Source organism: Euphorbia lathyris, chromosome 2, assembly GCF_963576675.1.
Source record: "Euphorbia lathyris chromosome 2, ddEupLath1.1, whole genome shotgun sequence".
NCBI lineage: Eukaryota > Viridiplantae > Streptophyta > Magnoliopsida > Malpighiales > Euphorbiaceae > Euphorbia > Euphorbia lathyris.
This window is the reverse complement of record NC_088911.1, coordinates 115,676,473-115,694,629: the sequence shown is the minus strand read 5'-3', so window position 1 is coordinate 115,694,629 and position 18,157 is coordinate 115,676,473. Positions and strand designations below refer to the sequence as shown.

Sequence of the window (18,157 nt, the reverse complement as noted above, 5' to 3'; positions counted from 1 at the left end):
TAGCTTTAGAAAATATGGCTATGGTCTTCCTCTATGCCACACGATTTACACCCGCTAACCAGTATTAGATGCCATCATTTCCTGTGGATGTTCGTCATCAGGCTGTCCCGAGTGAGCAGCTAAAGGAAGGTTCAAATCCGCTCCAGCACCCCAATGCGCCAAACTAGCGACAAATCTATGATCAGAGGAGGCTCTGTGTCTTTCTAAAGCGCATTATAGCATGCTGTAGTAGAATAGTCTTTCGTCGCTGAAGAGTTATAGTACCAGCTATCCGAATTCTTGGTTTCCGGGAACACCAAGTACGAAGCCATTACAAAAACCATAATCACAGGGAGGAAGTGAGCAAACAGGCTCAAGTTCTAACAATTATATATCGTGCGATAGCTAGCTACATCCAACGACTGCAGCTCCAGCCCGACCTCTGTGATAGCAAGTTCAATCAAAGGTTTATTCCCGCACCAACTCTCTTTCCAGAAATTAGTATCCCTTTCATTCCTAAGGACCCGCCCCACACATTTGCACAACACTCAGAACCCACCACAATGCTATGGCAGACAACCGACTCCCCACTCTTCGGAATAAAAATTTCCAATCCAGATTTATTCTTGCAATATTTTTTCTCTCAGAACCCTTACCAAGAGATTATCCACATCCACTAAAATCTTCCAACTCAGCTTCCCGAGAAGAGCAAGGTTCATATCGCGGGTGCAACGTATACCCAAACCTCCTTAAGCCTTCGGCTTGCAAACCCCTTCCCAGCTAACTAGACTCATTTTTAGTGTCATTACTGTTGGTCCCGTGTAACGTAATAAGATTAGTTCCAAGGGGGGGTTAGGAACTAATATAACTTTTTCGCTTAATAATGCTGAGTTAATTGAATGTTTGATATTTTAACTTAGTTTCAGGTCAGCAAGGCTGAGTGTGGTGTGAGACAGCTTTAATCAGATGCTGACTAGAGCTGTTTCAGTTGCGAGTTGGGAAGTAACACTTAAGTCAGTTTCCAACTCAGCACTCAGATTACTCAGCTTCAGCTTGTACAGATTATTTACTGAGTAATTTTAAACAAGAAACACACACACACACACACACACACACACACACACATATATATATATATATATATATATATATATATATATATCAAGAGAAAGTGTTAGAAGTTACTCAGCAGACTTATCCTGGTTCGGCCTCTCCGCATACGTCCAGTCTCCGGAATCCCTCCGAGATTTTTCAATCCTCTACTGAGCTCTTTAAAGGTAGAGCACAAACCTTTTACAATAGCAACTGAGTATGCAAGAGTACCATCCTCTATTCATCTACTCAATCCTATCTACCACTGAATACTATAACCGAATATTCTGCTTCTCTCTACCACTGAGTACTATAACCGAGTACTCAGCTTCACCTTTCTAACCTTTTACAAATGATAAGAAGTTGTTCTTAATACAACAAAAAACACTTTAGATTACTGAATCAATCTAGACTTTTACACAATGATTGGAGTTTGGTGTAAGAGCTTGTTTTTTTTTCTTTTCAGACAGTTTCTATTTTTGGATCTTTGACTTAGCGAAGATTTTATTGTCTGTCTATATCTCTTGTATGTGTGTCTTTTATCCAAGTGATGATTTGGCCTTTATATAGCAATCTTGTGGCTTCAATGATTTGAATTCTGACATAGCCGTTGTTGGAAAACGGTCTTCTTCGTCATCACGTGGTCAGCTTCCAGAGCTGCAGGCCAATCCTGTCTTCTGTTTTGGACAGGTGCCAGATTTATCTTCTTATGCCAGATTTGTCTTCTTACACCAGGTTTGTCTTCTAGCAAAAGTCAGATGGTCCATGCGTCTCGAAAAGGTCCTTAAGATGGATTTTTTAGGCTTCTGATTTGTTTCAGACATTTTTCAGATCTTGTCTTGCAAGTTGATGGATCATTGATGCTGACTTGATTATTACTCAGCTTGATTCAGCGGCTTCGCCTTCAAGCTTTTCTGAAGAAGACATTTCTTTAGCAAAGCTGACTTGCATTCTACTCAGCTTCTGATGTGTGACTTGCTTAGGCTGACTTTGTTCTGTCTTTCTTTTATAGACTTTCAGTTCCTGTTCTCGTTAGTTAACTTACTCAAAATTGAACAAACACATTAGTACAATTAAATCAAAACACTTAAATTTAATCGTTTTAATCATGGGAATAATTTTGTCAAATCAAAATCATGTGTAAAGGTGTTTCAACAAACTCCCCCATGATGTTGGTATGATGGTGATAAAGGTCTCACTCCAAGAATCAATCATAGCTCCCGAATTTAAAATGTCAGAGATAGCAGTACTAACTTGAGAGCCAACACTATTCTAGAGATGATGAAAGAAGATGGCTTAGAACGCATTCGGCCCCGAGGCCTTGTATGGATCTATGCTAAAGATAGCATGTTGCACTTCTGTAGCTTCAAACGGGCGGAAGAGCTCCCTACTATTCTACCCCCCATGAATCGAAAAACCATTAGACGTATAGAGCATAGGACAATCAAGGTTTTCTTCCATGTACACTGTCCCAAAAAAAAACGATTATTATATCCTAGAGCTTAATATGATACCAAACCCACACACCATTCTCATTTCAATCCTTCAATCTTATTTCTCATGTGCTTGATAAGAGTATAAGTGTGAAAAAAGGTCATATTCCAATCAACAAAGTAGAGCCATTTAACCCACGATTTTTGGTACCACATAATTTCCTCATACCCTAGAACATCATCAAGTTCTATGTTAATCTTTTCTTCCATCCGGAGTAACCTATTGTTTGTTGTACTTGCCAAAAGTCTCCACACACCCTCAATCCTGAGGATCAAACTCTACTTTCTGCTATTAACATTCCCAAAGGCCGCCCGGTTCCAGCTTGAGAGTGGCTCAGTCAATGCAGCCAAACCGCATATAGTTTAAATTTGAGCTGACTCTCCTAACCTTGGTCGTAGCCGCGAAACGGGAGAGGAAAATGTCTTTGAGTAGGTCAAATGAGTGAAATGGATTCAGGAGCCAAACCTATGTACCATTCTTACGCACTTCCGTACAAGGTAGTGGGAAAGACTTTAGACATAATGTCCTCATCCTTCGAATATAAGTTTATAATGCTCATAAATGAGGCAATATGGTCATTGGGTCCTCAATGGTGGAGTAGAAAGCGAGCTTATGGGTTTTCGAATCATTGGGAAACCGAGTTTCAATAATGCGATGTACGAGTGGGGTTTTGCTTGATGTGATGTTCCCCCATAACTATGCCTAAGGCCCACTTATCAATGAACACTTGGATCTTGGATTCCAGTAGCTCTTCGACATTCTGCGGGGGGGCATGGAAACTAGTGCTAGAATGACCACTGATTGCATAACTTGGGGAACCTGACCGACAGGCTATGGGGCCATCACTGGAGATTGGATGGGAAGTGATGTAGGTGGGGTGACTTCGGCGAGCAAGGTTGGGATTACCATCATTGGTGCTTGAGAAGTTGATACCATAGGTCACTGTTGTGGGCTCGCTTGGCCTTTTATGAATTCCAAGATCTTGGTGTTTTCCATTTAGAGGGCTTGTTGTTGCTCAATGATTTTTATTTGGGCCACCATTTGCACCGCATGTGTTGTTTGAAAACTCCTAATCATGTTGATGAGCTGTGCTGAGGGTTCGAAAGCCTCTTCATCAGAATCGACCTCTGTGAGCAAAGGGCCAAGGTTCTGATGTTAACCCTTTAGGCTTAGGTGGGCTTCTTCCTACTGGGAGCTTGACGCCCTGATCAGGAGGTTTTAACATTTCTTTAACCGATATGGGAGTTGGTTGCTTGTCCAACATTGAGTATATCTTCGCAGAAGGAAGTTACAGTAAATGATGAGAGTCGTTTGTTACTCCACATTCACCGTATGAAATAATAAGAAAGTGGAATCTTCGAACGGTTCATGTCGGTTGATTCTCCTCATGTGCTGGAAATGGTCCCTGAGACACTTTGATGGTCAAGTTAGTAATCGAAAAAATTGAGAGTAATATATATATTCAATCCAATCTCATTCTCAATTATTTCAATTCTCCTTTTAGAAGAGTTTATGTGGTTTATCCTTTACATGGGTTTGACTTAAAAGTGAGCCTGTTGGGCTTGATCATGTAACTAATCAATTTTTCCTATATTTTACTGATCAATATTTGTAATTAGATTAGAATTGATAATTATTCTTTTAAAAAAAGGAAAATTACACAGAAATTCATCTTTTAAAAACTATTTATAACTATGTCAAATTATAATTTTGGATTATATCAAATTAGTAAAATTGGTACTTTTAATATATTTTAAAGATTATAATTTATAAATTAGAAGTCCAGAATATATTTTCTAGGGTTTATAATTTATTAATTGGAGTCTAGAATTTTTAAATTATAGTATAAAATCATAATATATAAAGAATAATGATATATTAAAAATTAAGTTTGGTGATATGACTATTTATGCATTTGATCTGTAAAATATATTTCTGGTGATATTTTAATTAATTAATATATATTTCTGGTGATATTTTAATTAATTAATATTGAATGATAAAAAGAAATTTCAGTGAGCGCCATCTCAGGGCACATGTACATACGAACAAAAAGGTACATGAATTGTCAGCATAATGAAAAACCAGGTGCAATTAACTTTCTATTTAAAATAATTACAATATGATTTCAATTTAAAAGAATTGCCAAATTTGAGAATCTAGGCTCTCCGGAGCCCCAAACAAATACCTGATCTAGGGTTTGGGCCTGCGTCTGTAGTCTCCCCCTCTGATGGATTTCTTCGTTTGGAATGTTAGAGGTGCGGCGAGCAAGGCTACCCGCATTCATGTCAATGATCTCATTAAACAGTTTAACCCTTCCTGCTTTGTCCTTCTTGAGACCAAGGTTAGTGGAGCCAAAGCAGATGAGGTGGTTAGAAAGTTTAAGAATTGGAATTGCGTCAGGTCGGAGGCTACTGGCCGGGCAGGGGGGATTTGGCTCTTTTGGAAGCCAGGTCAAGTCAATATTGATATTGTTACTATGGACAGTCAATTCATCCATAGTAAGGTGTGTTACCCGGGTAATAAACCCTTCTTTATTACCTTCGTCTATGCTGATCCTGTTTCGACTAACCGAAGAAGGCTGTGGGAGATCCTTCATTCTTTTAGCTCTAACATGGTGGAGGCGTGGTTGGTTGCCGGGGATTTTAATGACATTGCCCTCTTGAGTGATCAGAGAGGAGGGAGTAATCATTATGTGAACCGGTGTCTTAATCATAAGCAAAGTATGGATATGTGCGGGCTTTCGGACCTAGGTGCTGCTGGCCACAAATTTACCTGGAAAAGGAATAGTGTGTTTGTTAGGTTGGATAAGGTGTATGCTAATGTTGCAGCGATTTATAGGTTTCCTGAGGTCAAGGTACTTAATCTCCCTTTCCGTCACTCAGACCATTGCCCTATCCTCATTAATTTGGTCAAAGGAAATCGGCTGAAAGGTAATAGACCTTTTAGGTATCTGGTGGCTTGGGAGTCTCATCCCGAGTTTAAGGATTTCGTTAAAAGCAATTGGCATCCCCACTCTGATGTTCTCCTCGCTACTGAGGAATTCAGGAGGAATGTGGCTGTTTGGAATAAAAATACTTTTGGTCATATTATCAGGAGGAAGAACAAACTCTTGAGGAGAATGGAAGGTGTTCAGCGTTGCTTGGAGGTTCGTTTTGATCATAGCCTGAATGGTCACCTAAGAGCTCTTCAGAACGAGTTGGAAGCTGTGCTTAGACAGGAAGAGCTTCTGTGGTTCCAGAAATCTAGGAAGGCTTGGATTCAAGACGGGGACCGGAATACCAGGTTTTTTCACCTCTCAACGATCATTAGGAGACAGCGAAATAGGATCGAGGCTATTAAAGATGCCAGTGGTGAGTGGATTTTTGAGGAGGAGGACATTCGGCGCCTTGCCCTTGATTTCTACAAGGACCTGTTCAGAGAGGAAGCTGTGGACCTAGAGAGTGCCCACTTTGGCATTTCCTTTCCTCGTTTGGGGGAGGATGCTATTAATAATGCTTTCCATCCCATTGAGCTTAAAGAGATTGATCTGGCCTTCTCCAGCATCGGTTCCACTAAGGCTCCTGGTATTGATGGTATCCCCGCTAGTTTCTATCATAAACACTGGGACACTGTTAAAGAGGGTATATACAGCTTTGTGTTAGGTGTCTTTAGTGGTTCGAACGATATCAGTTTGGTTAATAAAACCCTCCTTGTCTTGATTCCTAAGGTTGCCAAGCCTTCTTCCTTTCTCCAGATGAGATCCATCAGTATTTGTAATGTCTTGTATAAAGCTATTACTAAGATTGTGGCTAATAGAATCCGGAAGATCCTTCCGGATATTATCAGCCAAAATCAAGGGAGCTTTGTTCCTGGAAGACAATTGATGGATAACGTTGTTATTGCCCAGGAGGTTGTCCATTCTATGAAGATTAAGAAAGGCAAGAAAGGGATCGTGGCTCTCAAGCTGGATCTGGAGAAAGCCTATGATAGGTTGAACTGGAGCTTTCTTCTGGATAGTTTAGCCAAAGCTGGTATCCCGGAGAACTGGAGGAATTTGATTGGAAAGTGTATCTCCTCTCCTGTTTTCCAGGTTATGATCAATGGGGATATGTCGGATGAGTTCTCTCCATCCAGGGGTATTCGTCAAGGGGATCCTATGAGCCCCTTCCTTTTTGTTATTGCCATGGAAAGATTGTCTCACCTGATCCAAGAGGCGGTGAGCAAAGGGACTCTCCACCCTATTTCCATCAACAGACATTGCCCCCTTGTTACCCATTTACTCTTTACTGATGATGTCATGCTTTTTGTGGAGGGTAATGAGGAACAAATTAAGGTTGTGATGAATATCCTCGACTGCTTTTGTGAGGCTTCTGGCCAGAAGATTAACATCCATAAATCCCGTATGCTTTGTTCCAAGAATATGGATAATAGCTTGTGTAGAAGACTGAGTGAGATGTCTGGCATTCCCCTGACTCAATCGTTTGGGAAATACCTTGGGGTCCCTCTTCATAGTGACAGGGTGTCCAAAGCCTCTTTTAAAGACATTTTGGACAAATCTAACGGTTTGTGTGCTAGCTGGAAAGCTAATTCTCTTTCCCTTGCAAGTCGCCTTACTTTAATCCAGTCTATCAACTGCGCTGCTCCAAATCACATCATGCAAGCCTGTAAGCTCCCTGAGCCGGTCCTCAACGACCTTGATAAAATTAATCGGCGTTTTCTGTGGGGAGAGTCTGGGGATGGGAGGAAGATTCACCTGGTCCCTTGGAAGGAAGCCTGCCAGCCTAAGAGCAAGGGGGGTCTTGGTATAAGGCAAGCTAAGGACAATAATAAAGTCCTGTTAATGAAGCTTCTTTGGAGAATGTGGCAATCCCCCTCCTCCCTTTGGGTTCGTCTTCTGTGCGGCAAGTATAGGAAAGATAGAATCTTTGGTGGCCCGAAGGAGAGGGTTGTCAGCTGTTCCTTCCTTTGGAAAGGGCTTAGTGCTGTTTTTGCTGAGTTCTGTACGGGGATTGGCTTGGAGGTGGGTAATGGGAGATCCATTAGTTTCTGGTATGACACCTGGATTGGTGACAAACCGTTGATTGAGGTGTGCATCGCCCCTCCGCCGAATGATCTCCTCTCCTGGAGAATTGCTGATGTGGTGGACTCGGAGGGAGACTGGATCTGGTCTAAGTTCGACTCCTTTCTTAGCCTGGAGACCCTCCTTAATATTAGAGGTGTGAAGATTAGTAATCAGGAGGAGGATAAGGACAGACACTGCTGGGCCTTGACTAATAATGGTTCTTATTCTTGCAAATCGGCCTATGAAGCTTTTACCCCTAATAGGGCTGATCCTCCTTTGGAAATTTGGAAGTCCATTTGGGCCCTCAAAGTCCCCTACCGCATTAGGAGTTTCCTATGGCTGGGAGTCAAAGACAGGCTCCTCACGAATGCAGATAGACACAGAAGGCACTTGGCTGTATCTGGTGCCTGTAGCAGATGCAGCGGCCATGTGGAAACCTTGTGCCATGCTTTGAGGGATTGCCCGAATAGTAGAAAGGTTTGGGAAGGGGTCCTTCCTCACCACATCCTTCCTTCCTTTATGGGGTTCTCTGATATTGACTGGTTCTCTGAAGGCGTTAATGGGAATTTGTTGGCCAGTATGGAGCACGGGGCTATTCTCTTCGCTATTATTTGTTACCAAATGTGGAAATGGAGGAATGAAGAGTTATTTGCTGAGAAGACTGTCTTTATTCCTGACCTCCGGTTTTACTTCTCGAAAAAACTCTCTGTTATTACAAAGAGTTTTGAAGGAGAGCCCCTGGTTCACCCCTCCCCGGTTAAAGAGGTCCAGTTAGTTGGTTGGAGGAAGCCCAGGGAAGTGGTTGTCAAGTTGAATACGGATGGCTCCTGCCTTAGTAATGGCAGAATTGCTGCTGGTGGAGTTCTTCGGGATGCTGGTGGCGCCTGGCTGGCTGGGTTTACCCATAACTTAGGTACGGGCTCCTCCTTTACTGTAGAGCTCTGGGGGATCTTGTCTGGCATTAAACTCGCCATTCGCATGGGTGTTAAAAGACTTTCGGTGGAGTCTGACAATTTGGAGGCTATCAACAGGATTTCGGATAGACAGGCTGTTTGTCTTAAGAGTCAGAATCTCATTAAAGCCATCTTGAGGCTTCGTCCTGCCTTCGATTCTCTTACCTTCTCCCATATTTATAGGGAGCAAAACCGCGTGGCGGATCGCTTGGCAGCTGCTGGGCATGGGGGGATGTTAGGTGTTTCTACCCTTTCCGTTCCTCCTTCTTTTCTGTTACCTTCTCTTCTTGAGGATAGGATTGGGATCAGTCTTCCTAGACTGATCCCGGATTAGGTTTTTGTTTGTTTTTTTTTTTCTTCCCTTCTTACAAAAAAAAAAAAAAATAGAAAGCAATCAGTCGAGTATTCAAAAGAATATTGATTTTTCAAAATGCAGCCGCTTGAATAAGAGTAGTATTATATTATTTGGATACATTACATATGATAATATACTCGTATGTGCCGGTCCAATTTTACAACCTCTCACCCTTTACAATCAATCTTCAATTGTGTTTTATACAAAAATCAACCATCATTTTTTCAATATATATGTATATCATACCTTTCACTCTATCATTTCTTCTGAAGTACACATTTATCTCTAACATACAAAATAATACGAATTTGTTCTTAATATTTTTAAACAAGATCAAATTTACCTTTATATATATATATATATAAAAGATATTTCAAATAAATTTATTGATATAGTTTTGTATATTTTGGTAGATAATTTGTAACTATATTATTAACATAAAAAATATTTTAAAGGTTTATTTGTAACATTTATATGTGGCAGATTTGTTTAACAGGTTTTTTAATATCATTCCTTGTATGCTGAGGTAAATCTAAACTTTCCCCAAAAAATGAATTAACACTTTTTGATAAAAAAAAAATTTTTGAAGAGATCTGTCGAGAAATTGTATTATGGTCCCGGTCCATTGGGCCTTGCCAATAGAAACATGGCAATTATACAATTTCTTTCCTTACATCAATCATCTCCCAATGAGATAGCATGATTCTCTTTTTTCATTGGCCGCGTTCATTGCACCCGGTCTATCATAGAAGTTCTCGAGATCTGTCTGGTAGCTGGCCATATATATTATTGGTGCCGTTTCACGTGCAAAATGCTCCCTACTAATTAAGTTTTGCTGGCTGCACTCTCCCTCTCTCTTTCCATGTATTTATTTATTATAAGGATTAAAATACTATTTGAGCTTATTTGGTAAGCTTTAGTGGCAAAAAAAGTGTTTAATAAAAATATTGCTTTTGCTTCAAACCTTCATGTAAGGGAGAGAGAATAAAGATATAATGATAGCACAAGTGTGGTCAAACTGAACAGTGTTGAAACTTTTGAGTTGTTGGATAAGCTTTTGCCTAGACAAACAACTAAACAAGGCAAACGTTGTACTTTACTACATTACTATATACATCGTAAAATAAATATAAAAAACCAGAAAATAAGAATAAGCATGAAGAATATCTGAATTAAAATCAGTATTTTTCTCTTGGGCGGTATCCCTAATAACAAAAGAAGAGCTATCTATGTAGGCTGCTTTTATGACGGCACATTCTGCAAAAACAAACAAAAAAATCAAGCAAGCACTCTTCTTTTATGTAGAAAATCCTATAAATCCTAGAGCTTTTATACCACTGTTGATAACAAGAATTATAGTATTTGTTACACTACAGGATAGATATCTGAAGAAATAGTAGAATACAGAACCAACGTACGGCATGAATTTCAAGAGTCCTGAGCAGCATCTGTATCGGGCGCTTGCAGATTCAAGATTTGGGAAACTACAAGCTTAGATAGCTCAGTAATTGTGGCTTGAACATCATCTGATTGCCTAGGAGACCATCCTCCACCCACTTGTGAACTTGACCTTGTGTACTCATTTGCAGCCACTCTTGTTTTCGTTGATGTTGATACTACTTTCTCCAAATCTTTTTGCGACAATGCTCTTGGTGTCTATAAGTATAAACACACAATCACAATCACAAATTCAAACATATAACTTGTAATAATAAGACGAACAATAAAAGAATTTCAAACTTCTTCATACTTACACTGAAATTTTTCCCCTTCTTCTCCCCTTCCAGTAATTCCCTGATTGGAAAGTAAGCTGCTTTTTTGCATAGTTCAAGCAGATCAGAACCTGTGTAACCTTCACACATGCTTGCTATATAGTCAAAGTCGATGCCTTCCTCCACTTTCTCGCCCTTCAAAGTAACTTTTAATATTTCAGCCCTCTCTACACGATCAGGCATCCCAATCTCAAAAGCTTGGGGAAGGCGACGAAGTATTGCTTCATCAAGTTCAGATGGCCGATTTGTTGCGGCAAGAACCATCACTCTTGCATTCTCTATACATATAGAAAATCAAAAAATTGCTCAACACTCATAAATCCCACAGACTAACACATATTACAATTTACATGGTACCAGAAGAAAGAAAAACATAATTTGTTTTGAGTACAAAAAATTACTCACGGTCAGTTGTAAACCCATCCCATAAAGCCATGAACTCAGTCTTCATATTTGTTAATGCCTCATGATCTGTTGCCCGACGCTGCCCCAGGAAACTGTCAACCTCATCAATAAATATGATAGCAGGCTGAAGTTTATATGCCAGGCTAAAAACAGCAGCAACTGCAACAAAATAGCAAACAATCAAACAGAGAACCAGGTTATGAAGCCACTAACATACTTTACTTAATTCTAGACTCAAACGAATCATTTTGTAGGCCATGAAACACATAATATATGACATTAATCAAAGGGCAGAGAAGGAAGGCAGGGTCAAATACAAAACCTTTCCTCAAACCTCAGATCAAAAAACAAAGAAATATATGAAATGCTGCCATAATTTGAAGTTTATTACAAATCCAAAAAGGCAAAAAACATACCATGTTTAGAGATATCATCTCATACAGGCTTTATTTTAAAGAAGGATGTTGACACCATTCTTGGTTTTTCATCCAAATATTAAGCATTATTAACCATACTGTTCCTCTTTCACCAACAAAGAGTTAACTATAACAATAACTTCACTTTTTCTTAACTATACATTAAATCATATAAACTTTTGAATCCAAGGAAAAAAGAGAAGGCAATAAATTCAAGAGAAGTCATACAAATAGAAGTTGTATACTCACCAAGCTTTTGTGCATCACCAAACCACTTGCTCATCAGATTGGAGATCCTTACATTAATAAACACAGCTCCAGACTCTCTTGCAATAGCTTTGGCAAGCATAGTCTTACCGGTACCTGGTGGTCCATATAACAAGACTCCTTTCTGAGGGCCAAGAAGTTTTCCATAACAAAAGAGTTCAGGTCTCCGTAATGGAAGAATCACCAGTTCGTATAAAGCTTGCTTGATGGTTTCTAATCCTCCAATTGAATCAAATTCCACATCAATGCAATCAGGATTGATCACATCACATGCTATTATATCCTGTTAAATATAAAATATGGAAATTAACAATACAGGGCATTGAAAGAAGGCCAAACATTCATCAACTATGAGATTGATCATAAAATCTTAGAGAACATTTAAATAATGAAAGATACTAGCAAACATGTGTTGTATTCAGAACTTCAGCCCATCAAGTACAAAACCACAAATTTTCCAGCCCTTCCATAAACCAAAAAGAGTAAATATTTATCTAATATAATTTTGCTTTGCTATTTTCACACAAAATTTGTAATCCATATACAACCAAAAGCTGGAATGGCTTGTTACAGCCTGAATACTGATTCCAAGGCAAGTTGGAGTCAATCTAAAGTTCAAGTGACACTATAAAATGCTATATCCATCAGCTAACCCTCAAAGAGAGCTAACCCTATAAACCTGTAACCAAGCCTGTTCCAGGTCACCAGTCCTGTTTAAACCCACCAACGAGCTTTCCTTCACGAGACAAAAGAGATAAATAACCATATTCTCCAACTTATCACATCCGATCAGCAAAAAAATGTTGCTTCAGCAGTCACAACTGATTCTCCAAAAGAACCCAAGCAAACCTTTAATAAGCATCTCTAAAGCAGGAACTTCTGTATAGAAGCAGACAAGACTAGCCACATTGATTAAAGCAGCGATTAACAGACAGACAAAGAAACTTTTGAAGCAAGGAAAGGAAGTAGAGGTGAGCTCTCTTATGACCCTAAGGGCGAACTAAACTCAATCGGAAGAGGGAGAGAACAAAGATAGAAAAGAAAGTAAAGTACGCAGGGAATGTTAATATGTTTTAGGAGTACGAAAAAGATGTGATTCAGTTCATAAGGTAGACAGCATTCACATAGTTGGTTTGCCACAATCAATCAGTGGATCAAGCTACAGAAATCAATGGAAGTGAAGTTACAGGCATTGCCAATGAACTGGGCTTTGAGATCCGATCTTTCATCTAAGGTTACTGATGTGCTGGGGCGAGCTCTTACGCTCTCCTATCCAAGCAGTTACTTTTGAAAGCCATCTACAAAGCTCTTTCATTACAGAGAGGCAAAAAGGTGTCTAATAGTAACTGCAGTTATCCCCCTAATAGCAGAGCAGAATGGCAATATCTTGGATAGTAGTCTGTCCTCCCACAGTTTTTTGTAAGACGGTTAAGATCTCTCTGAAGATACTTGCTTCAATGACACTCTAAAATGCTCGTACTGTGTGATCTCCAATTCATAAAAATTTAAAAAATGTTGGTAAAAATAGCAAAGTAGTTTCATTGGCTCAATTTATATAATAAACTACTTTGTACAACATTATGGACAATAGGCGTATCTATGAAAGAATCGAATGCCTTTCAAAAGCAAAACCAAATTGAACATACACATGATAAAAAGGTATGCCATTTAACACATAAAATGCAACGAAGCCTAAACTCAACTTCATGATAGTGTATTGTAAGCTAAGCCAATTTAAAATCTTCCATAATTTTCAATTCTATAGAAAAATTTATACGAACATATACTAAGACAAGAAAACCAGGAATATTCTATAATCCCATGTTGAGTATCCCATATTAGATGACTCAACCCCAATATAACCATAGAAAGAAACACAATCCTTGACTATTAGACAACCAAAAAGGCACAAAATGGATAGAGAAAAAGAGGGATTGTGAAAGTAAATAACAAAAGCACCTCATAGGGATTGGTCTGGATGAGAGGACGACCCAAGCGCTTGGCGATTTCTTTCTTGTGTTCAAGGGCCTTCTTAGAGGCCTCGCGATTGGGGTCAAGATGTTTAAGCCCTGCGAATAAAATCAAACAACTTATAGCTGCACTTGCCGCATATATTATGAGCTCTTGCAAGAATTTGGTCTCTGATGAACCCCCCATTTGCTTTCTATCTTTCTTTTCTGCAATTGTTTTGATTAGGTTATGCAGATTCTGGAATTAAGACTCTGAAAATTTCTCAAGGGTTTCCCTTTTCGTGGTTGTATTTCCAGAATTTTGTTAATTCCTGCCACTGCCAGCCTACGACAATGCCCTATCTTCTTAATCCAAATTTCAGAGTTGATGTCTTGTTGGTGAAGTTCTGGAATTATTGGATTTTAAACTTTTACACTCAGATTTTGGGCATAGGGCTCGCCAAGTTCCAGCTTTCAACCAGCCCAATAACTCGACGATTTTACATACATATTTTCTCTTTTAAATAAATAACTAGAACGCACCCTGGTCTTTTTTTTTTTTTTTCGCTCTTTGTAGTCGTTCTATTTCCCTTTGTGGATTTTATATTAGGCTTTAGTCTATATATGATAAGGTTTTTAATCCTTACTATTTTCATATATCATATACTTATATCTGATTAGCTAATGAAATATATATGTATTATTATTAAAAAAAAAAACTGTTAGAAATGCGTACAATAACAAAGGGAAAAAATATAATAGTTATTTGGTATTACGTATTTTACGCGCATTTTCTTATTCAATGCATTGCTAATAGATATCTCAAATGACGGGTTGTCTTTCTTAAAATGTAAGGTTCTTTGTGTTGGGACGTTAATCACATGCTGTGATACAGGTGAAGTAAGATGAGTAGATGGTATGTACAATGAGTTTGAAATTTCCTTTTTAGGTGTCAATTGATGGGAAAAATGAATAAAATTGTGAAATTAATTTAAATACCAACAAACACATCCCTTCATAAATAGTTGTGTCCATTCGTGAACAGACATGTCCTGAGTTCTATTTATACAGAATGGAACTATCAAATTTAGAGAAATTAGAAAAATAAAAATACTCTATTTTCTGCTTACGTTTACATTGTTCTTATTTTTCTACTCTGGTGGTAATGAATTTACACACGGTAAGAGTTCGCTTGCATATTCTATTGTATCCTGGGAGACGATCGTCAATAGTGACGAAATCTGCCTTGCTAATATAAACCTTAGATTTGTCTAATTTTGTGCTTTAGTTTCATTTTTATTGTTTATATTTTTTTTTGTTTTGTTTTTTTTTTGGTCTAATCATATCTAACATTCTTAATACATATTATTGTTTCTAATTACCCAAATAACATATAGAAGTATTATTTGAAACGAATCTTAATTCTTTCTAAAATGCTGACAAAAATATGTAGTTCGAATGATAAAAAAGACTAAGTATTATTACCGTTCTTAGAATTAACCATGTCTTACTGATATTAATAGTATTGATATTAATAGTAGAGTTAATTACAAATCTGCACCAATTTGAAAGCTCATTTATATATTTAGCCTAGTTCTCCAACTTCTTACCAATCTAGACACTTTAACCTCGTTTGGACAAAAATACCCTCATTTTTCTCATTCTCCCTTTACTGCAGACAAAATTGGAGAACTGGTTTCCCTCTTTCCTTCTTCTCGGTTTCCCTCTTCCCTTCTTTTCTTTCTCTTCATTTTCTATAACAATTTAGACAACAATCTAGAGAACAATACAATCCAAGAGGGAAAGCTTTGTTCTTCCAACATTCCAATTCAAAAATCAAGTAAGTCTTGTGTTGATCATTACCTACATTTCAATTTCAAGTTCATACAATATTGTAAGATGATGGATACTTGATGTATATGTCAAATGGAAATGAAATTAGCTTAGTTAACTCTAATGTCGAACCTATGAAACCCATTGGAACTCGCATTGTCGTTGAAAATGGCGTAAACCAGTATGTCTCTGCAATTCCCGACACTTTTCGCATTGAAATGTTGTGACCTAACATGACGATGGAAAAGTCATTTCAATATTGTTGCGTTGTCACGTTATATTATAACGTGACAAACATCAGTAGCCAACAGACTGTCACTTTGTCACGTTATATTATAACGTGACAAACATCAATGGCCAACAGACTGTCACTTTGTCACGTTATATTATAATGCGACAATATGTAATGTTTAACGGACTGTCTCGTTATATTATAACGCGACAATATGTAATGTTTGAAATATTATCGGGTTTTGTTTGTTAATGTGTTTTTTTTTTGTGAAATGTAGAAGTATGTCGACTGGAACCGTTCCATGTATGCTATCGTGACACGGACATTGGAAAATCGTTTTGTTTTGCAACTAACACTGATTTGCAAAAGTTAAAAGAGAAATTTTACACTTCAGTAGGTGTTGATGCAACCTCATTTGATCTGCATATGTCCATGCAGTCGACATACGGTCCAAACAAAGTTCTTAAAAGAGTAGCACCAATTGAAGATGACAAGGATGTAGTTCGCACAACAGATGCATATCAGTAGGTTGATCCTTACTACACGAATGAAAAAGTCAAATTAGCATGGGCCGAGTCTATATATCCAGTTGGCCACCAACTAGAATGGATGATCTGCGAACCCCCTATGACAATTCTGCTCCCTAAAGTACTTAACAAGCCTTTTAAGGGACGACCAAAGAGTCAACGTAGAATACCATCCCAAGGCGAAGAAGTAGTTTGCACAACATGTAGCAGGTGTGGGAATTATGGTCATAACAGGTTGAATTGTCGTTGTCCACTTCAAAATGTGATTCGGATGCCAAGTAACATCTCAAGTTCTGCAAGCTGCTCGATTCCATCGAATATTTAATTTATGTTTTATGTTTGTTATTGTACTAAATAATTTGATGATCTTATGATCATTATTGTACTTTTATTATGATTGTTACTGTATTGATTAATTTGATGATCTTATGATCCTTATTATACTTTTATTATGATTGTTATCATACTAAACTATTTAATGATCTTATGATCCTTATTGTACTGAATAATTGGATGATCTTATGATCCTTACTAGACCTTTATGATTGTTATTAATGTACTTTTAAGACTGTCGCGTTATATTATAACACGACAAACCAAAGTAGCCATGGACTGTCGCATTTTATTATAACGCGACAAACATCAGAAACCAAATAACTGTTTGGGGTCAATGTTTTACTGATAACGTTACACGAGGCCAAATTATATTTGTTAGATACTTGGACTGTCGAATTTATGGCACACGGGTACATGAAGTTTTTCTCTGTCTTCCTCTTTTTGTTCTTACATGACAAATAATAGTTTATATAGTATGTCGCGTTAAATGAGAATACGACATATTTTAGCTTATACGACATATTTTAGCTTATGTTACTTGTCGCGTCATATGAAAAAGCGATAACGCGACGAATTTTAATCCTTAAATTGTGTCTTGTTAATTGTTCTTTTCTGTTGCCTCTGATCATACTGCATATATAGCGTTGTCGCGTTCACAATTAACAAGACAAAATTTAAGGATTAAAATTCGTCGCGTTATCGCTTTTTCATATGACGCGACAAGTAACATAAGCTAAAATATGTCGTATTCTCATATAACGCGACATACTATATAAACTATTATTTGTCATGTTTTCATGTTGTCGCGTTTCCGTATAACGCAACAGATAATATAAGCTAAACTATATCGCGTTGTCGCGTTAAATGTAACGCGAGCTTATGTTATCTGTCGCATTGTCATATTAAATGTAACAGACACCATTGTGACACCATTGTTGCCGCAGCAACAGCAAACGACTGTAAATCCATCCATTTCCACATATAACCATCTCAAAACGGGTTTTTTCATAACACATTGTCTAAATTTGCAGTAAAATCATATAATTACACAACAATGTACTGTATGAAACGAAATTATGAGGATTATTTACCTTTCGTTTGCTGCGATCTTCGTTTTTCTTCCTACCCATGAGAACGACGCTGTAAATTACTTGTTTTTGGTAGAGAGAGGTTGTTAGAGGTTCTGAATGGTTGAAATCGCATGTTGCTGCTTCGTTTCTCTTCACCATTTTGTTTCCCGCTGATGCTTCTGCTATCGCGTGTTTGAAGAGATGAGGAATAAGAAAAGTGGATGTATTTTTGTCCAAATGAGATTAAAGTGTCTAGATTGGTAAGAAGTTTGAGTACTATGCTAAATATGTAAATGAGCTTTCAAATTGGCCAAATTTGTAATTTTCCCATTAATAGTATGATTAATCGAAGGTAATGCTAAGTAGTTCATGCCAATTTTCTTTATACTTACTAATGGTGTGCTGAATAAAATAACTATTAAAATTGGTTCAA

At 38.0% G+C, this 18,157-nt stretch overlaps 1 protein-coding gene across 1 annotated transcript; it reads right to left on the bottom strand.

Moving 5' to 3' along the window:
• Positions 1-10,062: 10,062 nt before the first annotated feature.
• LOC136219587 (uncharacterized) lies at positions 10,063-14,188 on the bottom strand. The gene is made up of 6 exons (XM_066007046.1): positions 13,737-14,188; positions 11,760-12,060; positions 11,095-11,253; positions 10,672-10,967; positions 10,336-10,573; positions 10,063-10,174 (listed from the first exon to the last, which is right to left on the bottom strand). Exons 1-5 carry the CDS (start codon positions 13,932-13,934, stop codon positions 10,346-10,348), a joined length of 1,182 nt encoding a protein of 393 aa, XP_065863118.1. The 5' UTR covers positions 13,935-14,188; the 3' UTR covers positions 10,063-10,174; positions 10,336-10,345.
• Positions 14,189-18,157: the final 3,969 nt, after the last annotated feature.